Source organism: Abramis brama, assembly GCF_963993115.1.
Source record: "Abramis brama genome assembly, chromosome: 3".
Lineage (NCBI taxonomy): Eukaryota > Metazoa > Chordata > Actinopteri > Cypriniformes > Leuciscidae > Abramis > Abramis brama.
The window spans coordinates 13117587-13133078 of record NC_139965.1 but is presented as its reverse complement, the minus strand read 5'-3'; the positions used below and the strand labels follow the sequence as shown (position 1 = coordinate 13133078).

At 39.4% G+C, this 15492-nt stretch overlaps 1 protein-coding gene across 2 annotated transcripts; it reads left to right on the top strand.

Moving 5' to 3' along the window:
* The first annotated feature begins 47 nt into the window (after positions 1-47).
* On the top strand, positions 48-13883 carry LOC311080352 (interferon-induced very large GTPase 1-like). Of its 2 annotated transcripts, none has more exons than XM_084110266.1 (6): positions 48-142; positions 610-669; positions 829-928; positions 7681-7941; positions 8049-8309; positions 8442-13883. In XM_084110266.1, exons 2-6 carry the CDS (start codon positions 646-648, stop codon positions 13127-13129), a joined length of 5334 nt encoding a protein of 1777 aa, XP_083966392.1. In that variant the 5' UTR covers positions 48-142; positions 610-645; the 3' UTR covers positions 13130-13883. The 2 variants fall into 2 exon arrangements, with proteins under 2 accessions (XP_083966392.1, XP_083966393.1); XM_084110267.1 differs by having other exon boundaries at positions 86-142; positions 621-669.
* Positions 13884-15492: the final 1609 nt, after the last annotated feature.

The window sequence follows — 15492 nt, the reverse complement described above, 5'->3', positions numbered from 1 at the left end:
TAGTTGTCTAAATGGTTTAGTCTGGTGAGTCACTCACTTTTTTAGGGTATAAATTTGTTTAGAGTTCCCGCCCCGTCAAAAGAAGATCTGGAGTTACGACTTTAATGCAGAGGTTTTCCTCAACTTGATAAGTGGATAAGTTGTAAGTAATAATCGATACGATTTGCTGAATCACCGTCTTTATTTGCCTATAGTGTTATTTGTTATTGTGAAAACCAAGAATTGGTTAATCTCGTAATGATAATTCATGCGAGTGCAAGAATAGCGGTCTGTTTTAAAACTATATATCTTCGTTACCCGCTTAGTTCAAACTGTTTGATAGTAGGCTACTGATTTATCCCTGGTGGTTAAGTTATATTTGTCGTTTAAGAAATTATTTTTGTGGTTGTGTTTATTACACAACATTTTTTCGTGATTCAGTCAATTTCTGGTTGTAATTTCACATACATCACATTATAGAAGTAAATGGTTTGCATATAGAAATTTACCAAATCATTAAGAAAGCTTTAATTCCAAAATACAGTGTGAGATTGTTTAATGTAATTTTGAAATGAAGCCACCATTTTAATCACCCTACTGAATCATATTATGTAATTAAATCTGCAACAGATTTCTTATAGGAGTCTCAATCAACTCACAAGAAAAATGGACTGCCCCAGCGAGGATGAAGTAAGCAAGCACCACTTTTTCTTTCTTTCATAAGGCAGATTTATTTGCAAATAAAGCGATTTACATAGAGAATTGCAATTCGCATTTATTTAGTCAAATTTAGTCTTGACAGACCTGAGTTTGCATGTTACTAATTCTTGAAAAACTTTCAAAATCAAGGAATTTGAAGACGCTTGTGAACACCTTGAAGACCAACAACAAACAGGAGCATGTGCTGTTGAGTCCTATCACAAGGAAGATGATTCCAAGTTACAACAAGGTAATACAGTTATTTGTATCAGTTATACATGTATGCATCTTTGTGCACAATAATGATTTTGGAATGTTGGCCACAATTTAAATGAACATGTTTACCTTATACAACAGGTAAACGCATATAAATGGCCTTTATCATTACAACAGGCCTTATCCACAGCAGCAGCGCCAACTTTGATTTTTAACAAGAATGAAAGCGAGGCTGTGAGGGATAGACATAGGCCTACATCTCTTCAGTGGGTTGTACTGCTATTTCAATAACAGTACAAACAGTTGTTTTTTAATTGTTCTGCTGACGAAAAACTGCAAACATATCTTTCCAGGAAATTTCAGTAGACAAAAAAACTCCAGGAAAAATGAGCTGTGGAAAATTCTAAGTGATCTAGGAGCTTTATACAGCTTTTTACAGCAGATGCCATTGAAAACATGGTTAGTCTGTCCCTCACAGCCTCACTTTCATTCATGTCATGGCAATGCTCTGAATAAGGTCTATAGTTTGTTTTAAATGTGGATTTATTGTCAAGAAGTTGATACCATTTTTAATACTTTCTGACTGCATCAAAATGATCCTGTTCCCTTTCAACAACGGTTCACTCGACATTGTGTCAGATCGCGGATGGCATTGAGTTGGAGAAGGGCTGCCACTAACTAATCTGTAGATTAATTTTTTCGATTAGTTGATTAATCGGATGAAAATTTGTAAAAATGATTATACATTAAAAATTATTATTTTTGAATTAATTATTTAATTTTAATCCATTATTTTAAACAATGTTATTTCACATCCTGCGATTCCTGCCCAATGCTGTCCTCCAGACAACGTATAATATAAAGCCTTTGAAAACCAATATAGTGAATATAGGCTATGTTATACATCATTAGCATAAAGGGTTAAAATACAACGTATAATATAAAGCCTTTGAAAACAAATATAGTGAATATAGGCTATGCTATACATCATTAGCATAAAAGGTTAAAATATAAACATTACATTCTAAATCTAACTGGTTGCTTACTATTTTAAAGCAGAAATTAAAACGACTAAATAAAAAGTTATTTTTAAAAAAAAGCACAAAATGTTAACTTATATGAGGTATGAGGAACACATATTCTGAGGATTCACTCTTCTGAACATAGTAATTATATTACATTAATGGGCTATACCAACAATAGTGCCTTTACAGTTCCTGCTCTCAAAAAAATTGATTACTTCTGTTACATGTATATTTTTAAACCTTAAAGGGATAGTTCACTTTGAAATTAAATTTTGGTATGTTTTAGCTTACCTCAAGGGCATCCAAGATGTAGGTGTCTTTTTTTCCGCAGTAGTTTCAATTTTGATATTTTTAGGTCAAACCGTTCTTGTCTGTCAGTCATATAATGCAGGTTTATGGTCACTATCTCAAAGAGCATGCACAGAGAAGTCCAAATTAAACAATTCCCCATCGTAAGTACACATTGATGGCCTAAGACACGAGTATTTATAGCGTTTTTACCTCTTGTACACAACCACATCCAAGTGATCTGAGAGCGTGCGCGCTTCCGGCGCTTTCTTCTTCTTCTTGTTTTTTTTTATTTTTTTTTATGGCGGATCGCAAACAAATATGTGCATTACCGCCACCTATCTCAGAAATGTACCATTGACACTATCAACGGACATAAATGGACCATTGACACTATCAACCGACATAATCGACATAAGTTTAATTTGGACTTCACTGTGCATGCTCTTTGAGATAGTGACCATAAACCTGCATTATATTACTGACAGACAAGAACGGTTTGACCTAAAAATATCAAAATTGAAACTACTGCGGAAACAAAGACACCTACATCTTGGATGCCCTTGAGGTAAGCTAAAACATACCAAAATTTAATTTCAAAGTGAACTATCCCTTTAATTTCTAACAAACAATATTTTAGCAAAATGTGTATTTTACTTTGGCGTGCATGCGCCCACAGGCGCTCATTCATTGAAGTCTGTGAAGTTTAACAAGACGCTTGTTGTCAGAATATGCTAAATGAAATGCTCGCAAGACTTTCTAGCAGGACTGTCAATAGTGATCATTTTGGTAATCGTGTAATATGTCGATTATTTTAATGATTAAGCGAGTAATCAGATATTTTTTTGTGTGGTAATAAAAATAGACGTAAGCAAAGACATAAGCCTTTAAAATGACTTAAAATGCATAACGAGGTAATTATATTATATACTTATAGTAATATATACTCCAAATAAAGTAATCATATGGTTTCATAGAACATCACTGTCAAAATACATAATAAACACAATATAAACAATACATTATGTATTATAACAAATGCCCGCAGAGGGCGCCAGCAGCCTGATGTTATTGCACTTTACAGCAGATCAAATCCATGTTTAATTTTGGCCAAACAACATGTAATATTTGCCCGTTTCTTTGATAAAAATGCTACAGCCACTGTAATTTTTTGAAAAAGATTATACATACATACATGCATACATACATCTTCTTCCGCTTATCCGGGGCCGAGTCGCGGGGGCAGCAGTCTAAGCAGAGATGCCCAGACTTCCCTCTCCCTAGACACCCACAGCTCATGACCATAGGTGAGAGTAGGAACGTAGATTGACCGGTAAATCGAGAGCTTCGCCTTGCAGCTCAGCTCTTTCTTCACCATGACAGACCGGTACATCAACCGCATTACTTCAGAAGCTGCACCGATCCGTCTGTCAATCTCCCATTCCATCCTTCCCTCACTCGTGAACAAGACCCCAAGATACTCCTCCACTTGAGGCAGGAACTCTCCACCAACCTGAAGTGGGCATGCCACCCTTTTCTGACTGAGAACCATGGCCTCGGATTTGGAGGTGCTGATTCTCATCCCAGCCGCTTTACACTCGGCTGCAAACCGCCCCAGTGAACGCTGAAGGTCCTGGTCTGATGGGGCCAACACGACAACATCATCCGCAAAAAGCAGAGACGAAATCGTGTGGTCCCCAAACCTGACACCCTCCGGCCACTGGCTGCGCCTAGAAATTCTGTCCATAAAAATTATGAACAGAACTAGTGACAAAGGGCAGCCCTGCCGGAGTCCAACATGCACCGGGAAACAGTCTGACTTATTGCCGGCAATGCAAACCAAGCTCCTGCTCCGGTCGTACAGGGACCGGACAGCCTTTCGCAAAGGGCCCCTGACCCCATACTCCCAGAGCACCCTCCACAGGATGCCGCGAGGGACACGGTCGAATGCCTTCTCCAAATCCACAAAGCACATGTGCACTGGTTGGGCAAACTCCCATGAACCCTCCAGCACCCTGGAGAGGGTATAGAGCTGGTCCAGTGTTCTACGACCGGGACGGAAACTGCACTGTTCCTCCTGAATCCGAGGTTCTACTATCGGCCGTATTCTCCTCTCCAGTACCCTGGCATAGACTTTCCCGGGGAGGCTGAAAAGTGTGATCCCCCTGTAGTTGGAACACACCCTCCGGTCCCCCTTCTTAACCCTCTGAGGTCTGAGCTGTTTTCTGGGCCCTGGAGGTGTTCTGACATGCTCTGACATTTCTGGTTATTTCTGTTACTTGTGACATTTTCATGGCTAAAGTCTAATTACACTGTATTCAGCACAAACTCTGCTACAATAATATATCAGCAGCATGTATGTAAAAGTTTGTAGTTTTGAGATAATGACATTTATGCGTGGTTTGTGAAAATACAAAAAAAATTCTCACTGAAATAAGGCCATGAAACCCATACTGATTATTTCTTCACAAGACTTTTGAAAATTGTATGACGTAGCCTAGAATATTTGCTGCAAAACTATGTGAAAATCACCCTGACTGCTCATTCAGATAAGACAATATATTGATTTAAAAATTTTACGACGTGTTTTGTGTTAGAAAGCTTTATGCGCAAGCTCATTAATATGTAAGCTTTTCTCACCTAAGAAAGACAAAGAACCTCCCCTAACGGCCCTATTAGGAGCTATCAGGCCCTGTCATTCTGAGCAACCTTGCACAATACTGTAAATGAGGAGATTTAAAAAAGAATGGCTTTTAAATTGTTTGGATTTATTTACAACACAACATAATCCAAAGATACACAACAAATGCCAAAAAAGCACTTCAAAGACAGAGACCTTTGTGCCATTCCTAAAAACATTGTACATACCTTTCATTTCCAAGATTTTCACTTTACCGTGTTCACGTACAGAGACTCATGTGAATGTTGAAGTCCTCAGTGGCATCTGGGCCCTGAAAAAAAAAAAGTGAACATACTGATATCAAGAGAAAGGCCTGCACGATTTTGGAAATAAATATTAGATTTTTCTGGTTAAAATTGCTTTTTAAAATTCACAGAATACACACACACACACACACAAATGTTTCCAACAATATATAATATAATGATGAACACCAGGTTTGTTGTGCCTGTAGGCATAAGGTATATGCGCAGTGCCAGATAAAATAATAATAACAATAAATAACCTATAGCAGTATAAATCTTCCAAAAGATTTCAGTAACAACTAAGCTAGAGAAAAATATATTGATTATCATGTTACTTAAAATGTTTCCATCCGTTATGATGATATGAAATGAGATAATAATAAAAACATGAAGCCGTTTGGTGCGTTTTGCTTTCATCCAAAATATGATGTGTACATTCAAACGCGATCGCGCAGGAAAATATGATACATTCAAACGCGATCGCTATCAAAAATATGATACATTCAAACGCGATCGCTATCAAAAATATGATGCATTCAAACGCGATCGCGCTCAAATATAAAACATTATGGTTACCATATACATATCTACGTTTGAGCAGATATCCACAAACACAGTAACAGTAAACACGGGTCTAAATATTATAATATTCCCCATATATCTAGCAACAGTTCAACTGCAACGTGACATTTATGCAACAATAACAAACTAATATGTAAGAATTTCTTACCTTACACCTTTCTTGTCTTCAAATCGCGTTCTTTTTCTTCTGAGGTAGCCTAAATCCAATGTAAGCTCAGGCACGTCTTTCAAACTCGACGAAAAGTGAAGTGAAGTGTTTTGTTGTTGAGGTAATGAGCGAGACGCGGTCCATGTGGAGATTTGCATGTGAATATCTTTTGCCTTATCCCTGGCTGCTTTAGATACGGGGGAGTGGTCAATCCCTGTGGAGGATTCCGCCACCCTGCTGCAGAGCAGGCCAGATGATTCCTAGCCCGGACTGGACTCCGAGCTCATCCGAGTCCTGTCCAAGACCATTGAGGAGCTGGGTTTGGACTGATTGGCTCCAAGCCCTCATGCAGCCGCCTCAATTATTGATCAGGTTGGGGCATGGTGTGCAATGGCAAGGTCAACGTTCGGAACCTGGTCTGGTCTGAAGCTCCACTGGCACATCAGCTGTCTGGAGATGATGGTGGTGCAGCTGGTGTAAGGCCTTTTTGCCAGACTTGAGAGACCACCATGTCCTGGTCCAGTCGGACAACATGACAGTGGTCGCATACATAAACCACCAAGGAGGCCTGAGATCGCACCCTCTGAACAGACTGGTGAGACTCCTCCTCTGGGCACAGTACAACCTTCGGTCAGGGCAGTACATGTGCCGGGCAGGCTGAACCAGGGTGTGGACATGCTTTCCCAGAGTGGTGTGACTCTAGGGGAATGGAGACTTCACCCCCAGATGGTTCAGATGATCTGGAGTGTCTGTGGGCAGGCGTAAGTGGAACCCTTCGCCTCGAAGGAGATCACTCACTGTCTAATATTTTTCCCAATGTAGCAATATTTTTCTCTCGAGAGCGCCTGTATGCCTTTCCACCAGTGGCCCTGCTCCCACAGGTCATCAACCAGATCAGAGAGGACATACATGCTGAGTCCCAATTCGCATACTATCCGTCCTAAATAGTATGCGAAACTAGAATTAGTACGTCCCAAATCGTAGTATGTTGAAATGAGTGTTCCAAAGATACCCGGATGGTCTACTATTTCCGGTTAGAATTCGAAGTGCAGATCAATGCACACTCTAACGGCTAATATTGCCCACAACATATTTATGTCCCAGAACGTGCATACTCTTTTGCTACACACTCAAAAGTATGTACTTTTTCCTCACAAAAAAAGTACATACTTTTAGGTCGTAGTATAAGTAGGCGAATTGGGACTCAGCAACAGTCATAGGGTTAGACTATGGTTTGCTGGATGCCAACAACTTTATTAAATATTTAAGTGCATCACACTCCACTGGAGAGTGGTGCTTATCTATGGTACATATCTTTCCGACTTCCATTACGGATTGCCACCCAGCCAAAGTTTTTTCCCTGTACCAAGCACAACTGCCAGTAATAACCCCTGTCCAGTCTGCTCACTTTGTTAATGCCATCAAGCTTCCATCCCTGGGCTAGGCTCGCAGGGCCTCTTTTCTGCCTTATGGGCTGGGACATTCCTGCACTAATAATACAGTGTTGTTGGATTGCGTTCCCCATAGCATCAGCTATTGACGAAATGTCGAGTGAACCGTTACGTAACTGTTTGGTTACTAACTTAACCGTGGTTATGGTAGTAACGGAAACATTTTCTTTCTTAATACACATTTTTGGTCTTATTTTGCATAACGCATCAGTGCACATTATTACAAAAGAAAATTTTTTCCCTTGTCATCTGACATGCAGAGATTGCATTAGTGAATGCATATTTATACAGATAAATCAGTCACTACTGACAGTACTTTTTAATACTCTTTCCAGAAGTTGAAAATGTATACTTATTGTTTCCACAGACGTTCCTGCACCAAGTGGAATTTTAGTGCAGCTTATTGGGACCAGTTCTGTTACTCTTGCTTGGGAAAGCCCAGACAATATATCTACATTTGAGTTGACCTACTATGATACCGCCGCTACAAAGACCTCTACTATCACCACAAATGACAAAGCCATAGAGGTGGAAGATCTATGTCCAGGAACTGAATACACTTTCACCCTTGTTTCAATATCAGACAATGAAAAACGAAGTGTGGGAGTTGAAGTGACTGCATGCACCAGTAATTATCTTTCTGTCTATCCATGCAGTATGAATCTAGAATTGTATGACAATGTGTCTTTGAAATTGAAAAAAGAATTAACAACATAAATGTTTTCATGATTGCAGGGCCAGTCCCACCTGAAAATTTCAAGGTTGAGGGTGTAGGCACAACATCAGTTACTCTTATTTGGGATGCATCTGGCTGTGAGGAGAACAAGTTTCATGTTGTTTGCAGCCACAATGGAAAAATCATTCAGGAAGAGATAAAAGAATCAGGAACTGTGGTTTTCTGTGACCTAATTCCTGGTAAGAAGTACTCTTTTCACATTACAAAAGTTATTCCAAATGGCAACAGAAGCAAAGAAGCTGTCACATATGCTCAAACCAGTAAGTATAATATAGCAAACTTCACAACATACATTTACATGCCTCATTTAATTTGATACATTTTTTAAATTGTGAAATGAGGAGAAACAAAATGAGGAGAAACAATTGATGTAATGCTTACTTTTTCAACAGAAACAAACATCCAAAGCCTTTTACATGATTTGGGGTTGGAGCAATACTACCCGAACAAACTCTCACTCAGCGATGTGCTACAGATTGACAAAAGGTCAGTGACAGATGAGCCAGCCATGTCTCTGTCATCTTTGCCATGGCTGTTCCTGAAGAAACTGATGATGGTGAATGTGACTGCAAGAAGTGTCAAATATTCATCAGATGAGATTGAGGATTTGCAAAGCTTAGATTTGTACAATGACACATTGGATTTTCTGAATGATCAGAATAGCAGTGTAAACCCTTTAGATATAGTGACTGCCCTGTTTCTTTGTGCAGATGGTTTTCTACAACAGGAAATGGTCTCGAAAATGTCAATGTGTCAGTTCTCTGTTCCTTTACTTATTCCAAAGTGTGACACACAACAATGCATGTACATGCTTTGGGCCATGAGAGATATTGTGAAAAAATTTAGACCTCATTCCTTGTTAGACTCAAAAGGTTTTGTGGAGGACAGAATTGTTCACTCTGAGTTCCCCCTAGTGTCCTTTGTTAGACTTGGTGACTGCAGCATTTCTAAATCTCAGATCTTAAACAAATTGCTCAGCAATCCCCAACAATATCATGACACTTTTGTACATCATGACATGGACTGCGGAGACATTCCAAGAAAGATATCAGATGGATTAGTGGAGATGGGTTGGTATCTACCTTGTGGAAACAAAAACATTGATGTTTTTCCTGAACCTGTGGCTGTTGCAAACTTGAGAGGTGACATCCAGACCTTTGAAACACAGTACTCTTTCTTATGCCAGACCTCCACTGCAGTTTTTGTGTTCTTTGACAATCTGGACACAAACTACAAGTTACTTACCAACCAACATGCTAAAGCACAGTTTTTTTTAGTGGGCAATGTGCAAAGTAAAACAATTGATTTAGAGCAGCTGAAAAGGACCGCATCTGAAATGAGTTTGAAGAAAAACAACATCATTCTGAAGAACAATCAAAACGATGCAAATTTTGTCAAAAATCTGCATTCTGTAGTAAATCACATAATTAATAATCATGGCAAAAAAGCTTGTCTGGAGGAAATGGACACTATAGCACATGAACTCGGAATTCAAGTTGATGAAGACATTCAAGATTGCCAGAAAGCAAAAAATAATGCACATGTCTTAACGACAAATATAAAGGAAACACTGCAGTTCAAGAAAGATCAGCTCCCCCTTCAAGGTCAAATCTGGAAAGATTTAGCAAAACTGGAAAAAGAGGAATGCAGACTCCGGAAAGCTGGTAATCAAAACATAGAGACATACAAGAGTGATCTCCAGATAAAAAAAAATGAACTCAGGAAACAACAAAGTAAATATGACATCTCAGAGGCAATGACCTGCTTTGTTAGTGCACTAAGTTCGAGCCAGGAGAGGCCCTACTTCTTGAAGTGGATGCGGATGAACCTTGACAATCTCTCGCGAAAAAGCCTCTCAAGCCTCCGTGAGCAGTACAAAGAAAAGTGTCAGAAATTTTCAGAAAATAAAGAGGAAATCGCACAGCTTGACCAACAGATTTCTAACAGTTCTTTAGGAATAGAGCACTTTCTGCGAGAAATGGGCCAACTCTATGAAGCCGCAGTGTCACTTCCAGAAAACGTAGAATCCCGTCAACAAATGCTACACTTACCTCGGCTATGTGCTGAGCTGATGTTGGATGGCTTTCCTCTGGAACTGGTTGATGGAGATGCATCAAATATTCCTCTCAGATGGGTGAGCGATGTGCTTCTGTATCTGAACTCTTTGGTGCAGCCCAACAATAAAATCATGGTGGTCACAGTTTTAGGAGTCCAGAGCACAGGGAAGTCCACCTTGCTGAACACCATGTTTGGAGTTCAGTTTGCCGTCAGCAGTGGAAGATGCACCAGAGGAGCTTTTATGCAGCTGATCAAAGTCACAGAGGATATCAAGAAAGAACTTGGTTGTGATTATTTAGTGATAATTGACACTGAAGGTCTGAAATCACCTGAACTAGCAAAACTAGATGATAGTCATGAACATGACAATGAATTAGCCACACTTGTTGTTGGATTGAGTGATATCACAATCATCAACATCGCAATGGAGAATTCCACAGAGATGAAGGACATTTTGCAGATTGTAGTCCATGCTTTCATCAGAATGAAGGAAATAGGTAAAAAACCCAAGTGTCTGTTCGTCCACCAAAATGTTGCTGATGTATCAGCCCATGACAAGAACATGAGAGATCGAAAGCTTCTGCTGGAGCAACTGAATGAGATGACAGAAGCGGCAGCTAAAATGGAGAACAAGGAGGAGTATAAAAAGTTCAGTGATGTGATTGAGTATGATCCAGAGACTTGCAACTGGTATATCCCTGGGCTCTGGCATGGAAATCCTCCAATGGCACCAGTGAACGCTGGCTACTCCGAGGCTGTCTATGACCTTAAAAGGAACATGATTGATGTAATAGGAAAATGCAAAAACAAAACATCTGGAAACAACCTAAAAGAATTTTTGGAGTGGACAAAAAGCTTATGGAATGCAGTCAAATATGAAAACTTTATATTTAGCTTTAGGAACAGCTTGGTGGCTGATGCATACATGAGACTGTGCACAGAATTCCACGAATGGGAATGGTCTTTCAAGAAGCATATGCACTCTTGGTCAACTCAAGCTGAAACCAGAGTGTCAAATTTCGAGACATTCAAACTGAAATCAGACAAATCAGATCTGAAAGATCTTTTATGCAAACTGAAACGAGAAGCTGTCTCAAAGCTTGACACCTTGGAAAAGGCCACAATGGAAAATCTGTCCAAATACTTTGAACAAACAGAGGGTCATGTCTACCTTGTGGAAAAGTACAAAGAAGACTTTGTGAGCAGCATAAAATGTCTCAGGAGAGAAATTGAGAGCTCTTTGCTGATGCATCTCGAGGCAACAGTGGACATTAGGAGAGGAATGAATAATCTGGACAACATCAAGAAAACATTCACTGACACTATGGAGAAAAAAGTGCTGGGTCTACTGGAGGAGTTACGCAAAAACAACAGCTCAAAGAGTGATGCACAAATGACTGACAAAGAGCTTGATGGATTCTTTGAACGAATATGGCAGGACACCATAAATGAGCTTTCATTTACTGGACTGAAGAAAAAAAATATATTCGATTTTGTTTTCAGACAACTTCGAGAAAACATGAAACAGAAAGGCAGTTATGTTGCAGAGCAATTAATGAGAGAAAAACTGGTGAATTGTGGAACAGGGGTGTTCCAAATCACTAAAGAAATCTGGTTCAAAAGGTGGATTAAACGTATGTTCAATGACAACTCTGCAATGGACCTACAACATTTAGCAGATAATATCATTCAGACATGCTCTCAGTTTGTCCTGGACACAACTTCACAGCATTCAGATTACCATGACACCTACATTCAGGAGATCCTACACATGATTGATGACAGATTAATGTCCAACAAGAATACAAGGGTTTCAGAGGAATTTGAACTGTCCCTGAAATTGTACATTTGTGGGTTTTCTGCAAGAACATTTCAAGACATGCATGAATGTTTCATAAAGGAGAATGACCCACGTAGATGCCTTGATCAGTTTAAAGACAAATATCGCAATGATTTCAAGGACCTGTTTCATGATCGCGATCAGTGTCAGAGAAAGGCAGAAGAATTCACTAAACTGTGCTTGATGCCTGCAGTTGAGACATTCATCTACAGCTCCTTGGGTCCAGACATCATTGACAAAATGCTTCAGGGTAAAAATGCTTTTCAGTTTAGCACTCGTGCATTTTTTCAGTACTCACTCTTAAAGGAACTTGTGAATGAAGATAAGTTTGAACAGTATGTAAAATACATCAGCTCATATGAGCGTTTTGTTAAGGGCTGGATATTAGATCAAATCACCGAACAGTTTTCAAACGAACATGAAGTGTTTGAGTTGGAGGAAGGTCACCTTAGAGGAATCACTAAGGAGATATTAGAAGCTGTCAAAATGGCACTGAATGAGACGTGTGAAGATGGTATCAAAGGATTCATACATTGCATATGCAAGAAGCTTGAACAAAAGCTAATAATTCCCAAAGGTGCTCTAGAAACAGTGATGGTCCTAAACAATGCATCTCAAGAGCCATTTGCTGACTGGCTAACCAAATCTGTAGAGGAGATGGAACAGACACTGAAGGAACAACTGAAGAAAGTCGACATACAGGGCAAACTCCACAAACTCAAGATTAAACCCCAGGATGAGCTCTTCAAGAGAGTGTTTGGATGTGGGAAACAGTGTCCATTCTGCAGTGCTCCATGTGAGGCTGGTGGAGAAGCTCACACTGAACACTGTGCTTCCGTACACAGACCACAGGGACTCGGTCGATACAGATATGAAAACAATGAAAAATTAGTGGCTAACATCTGCTCAACGAATGTCCACAGTGAAGCAGTGTTTAGGTGTCTCCAGACTAATTATAACTCTCATCCTTGCAAAAGATACAGAGAAATCTTTCCTGAGTGGCACATCCCAGCAGACGCTAGCATACAGGCCTCAGATTACTGGAAATATGTGATGGCCCGGTTCAACGCTAAGTTTGCTGAAGAGTACAATGCTCGCCCTGCTGATGTACCCTTGATGTGGAAATCTATCACAAAGAAACAAGCAGAGGACAGTTTAAAAGAGTCTTTTAGCATCAAATAAACAATTATTCCATTTCACAATTATTGATTCAGCATTTTGGCAGCACTCTCACACTCAGCCTACAAAATAAACACAAAATATGCATTGATAACATATGACCATCTCCAAAACACATGACTGCTTAGTAACACTATTGATTACTTGCAAAAGGTTTCAGCTGACTTCCAGTAACCATTGATACTGCTTGCACTTGGGAATGGGAATATGGGTTAATCATTTAAAAGGTGAGATACAGTTTAACTAGGTGAAAGAAAAATAAAAGATATATGCAATGTGCAACAACATGGTGAAATGTTTTTTTTTGTGTATAATTTTACTGTTTATTTGATAAAAGATTTTCCTTTTTGTTGTCAAAATAATCAAATTTTAATTGTTTATATCTTTATGATGATATTCTACAGAAAATATACTGCATGAATACTTTTACTTTTAAGAATTCTAAAACAATAAAAAAAATATTGTTTTAAATATATAGATATTGATATTAATGTTATTGTGGTTTTAAGGTACTACTTAATGTAACCAGTTAAACAAACCTCTGCTTTGGAATGAAGTGCTTGCTAAATAAATAAATGTAAATGCAAATGTGATTTCAGCAGATGTGTTTTATCAAATGCAGCCTATAGAGCTACACGATTAACTGTTGAAAGATCCGGACGTTTTTACTTCTAAATTTAAATTTTCTGTAAAGTTGCTTTAAAACAGTATGTATTGTGAAAAGTGCCATACAAATAAACTTGAATTGAAATGACAATGATTTAGCAACTGTAGGTTTATTTACTCTTTGGCCCTGTTTACACCCGCTATTAAGTCGATCGGATCACAAGTAGACAAGGGAGACACCCCCCTCCCCCCCGCGCTTCAGAATTATATTTGTGTGTTACAAACGTTCAAATAATTATGTTAAAAATAGGATAAAAGTTAAAGGGGACATATAATGGTACATGCACTTTTACAAGTTGATTGTACTGAAATGTGTGTTGGCAGTGCCTGTACACAACCATCATAAAATGATAAAAATCCATCCAGTGTTTTTTTTTAATCTCCTTGTATATTTTACATTCTCTGAAATCAAGCCATTCAATTTTGTGACGTCACAAAATCGACGCCCCTCCCACGATTGTGATTGACAGCAGCGTTCAACACAGACCTGTCCTCGCTCGTGAGCGAGCTGTCTGTCATCATAGTGCATGGTTGATATGCTGGAGAAGAATAGCATCTAAGCGATTGTGGCGTTCTGTTCTTGGGTGTAATAAGGAACACAGCAGTCATTTTGATGTTTTGGTGGAATATTCCCAAAGCATTGACGTGGGGATTCCCCACGATCAACGTCCATGCTTTCATGTTTGCGCGAATCATTTCACACCAGACAGCTTTACAAAGAGGGTCAGTAAAGCTGGTTTTGCTAAGGCCCCGTCCACACTACTGCGTTTTCGTTTAGAAACGGAGAATTAAAACGAATACGATCTCCGTCCACACCAGCGTTTTAGCTGCGTATTAGAATTGATTTCCGTCCACATTAAAACGACTGAAAACGCGGATCACGTGACCATTCACCAATACTGGGCATGCGCGTGCCGGTGTAAACAGGAAATGGATTGACTATTCCTCAGATCTGATGAAGAAGAAAGTACATTACCGCTGCACACGATAATTGTCAAAGATCGATAGAATAATAGCTTGCCTCCGGCGCATGTAGGCAGTTATAGCATTGTAAAATGCAGAATTTAGGGAAGGAAGGGAAGGATTCGCCATGACCGATGGCACCCAATCATAGAGCCGAGCGTGAGCTTCTGCGTCATCGTTTCTAAAGTCCTCCGTTTTGACCCGTCCAGACTAAACCGAAAAACGGGTAGGCAGCGTTTCTAAACTTCTCCGTTTTGGGTCTCCGTTTTTGTCGTTTTAGTGTGGACGGGAGGTGCAAATGTAGCAAAAGGTCTCCATTTTTAAACGAAAACGGAGTAGTGTGGACTGGGCCTATAAGAAGCTGTTCCTGAAAATAGGATCGGTACCAACTATTCGTGTTCCTGCTGCACCTCCAGAAGAAGAAGTGAGTGTAACGTTTTATTAACCTTTATATTAATATTTATATTAATCTTTGCAAATCGCTTGCTGCACTCTTCAAGATGAATGCGGCTGTTTACACTCAGGGTACATTACGCCATGTTTTCTATGTACGATGTTCTCAATATAATTCATAATCCCACGTTTATAATGAACAACGCGTTATTGTATTGGTTATTGTGTTAGAAACAGTGTACGCACAGAACAGAGGGGCGGGGTGAGCAAAACTCATTATCATTTAAAGACGCATGCGCTTAAACGGCGTGCTGAAAGCTGTTTTTGACCAGGTAAAATGAGTG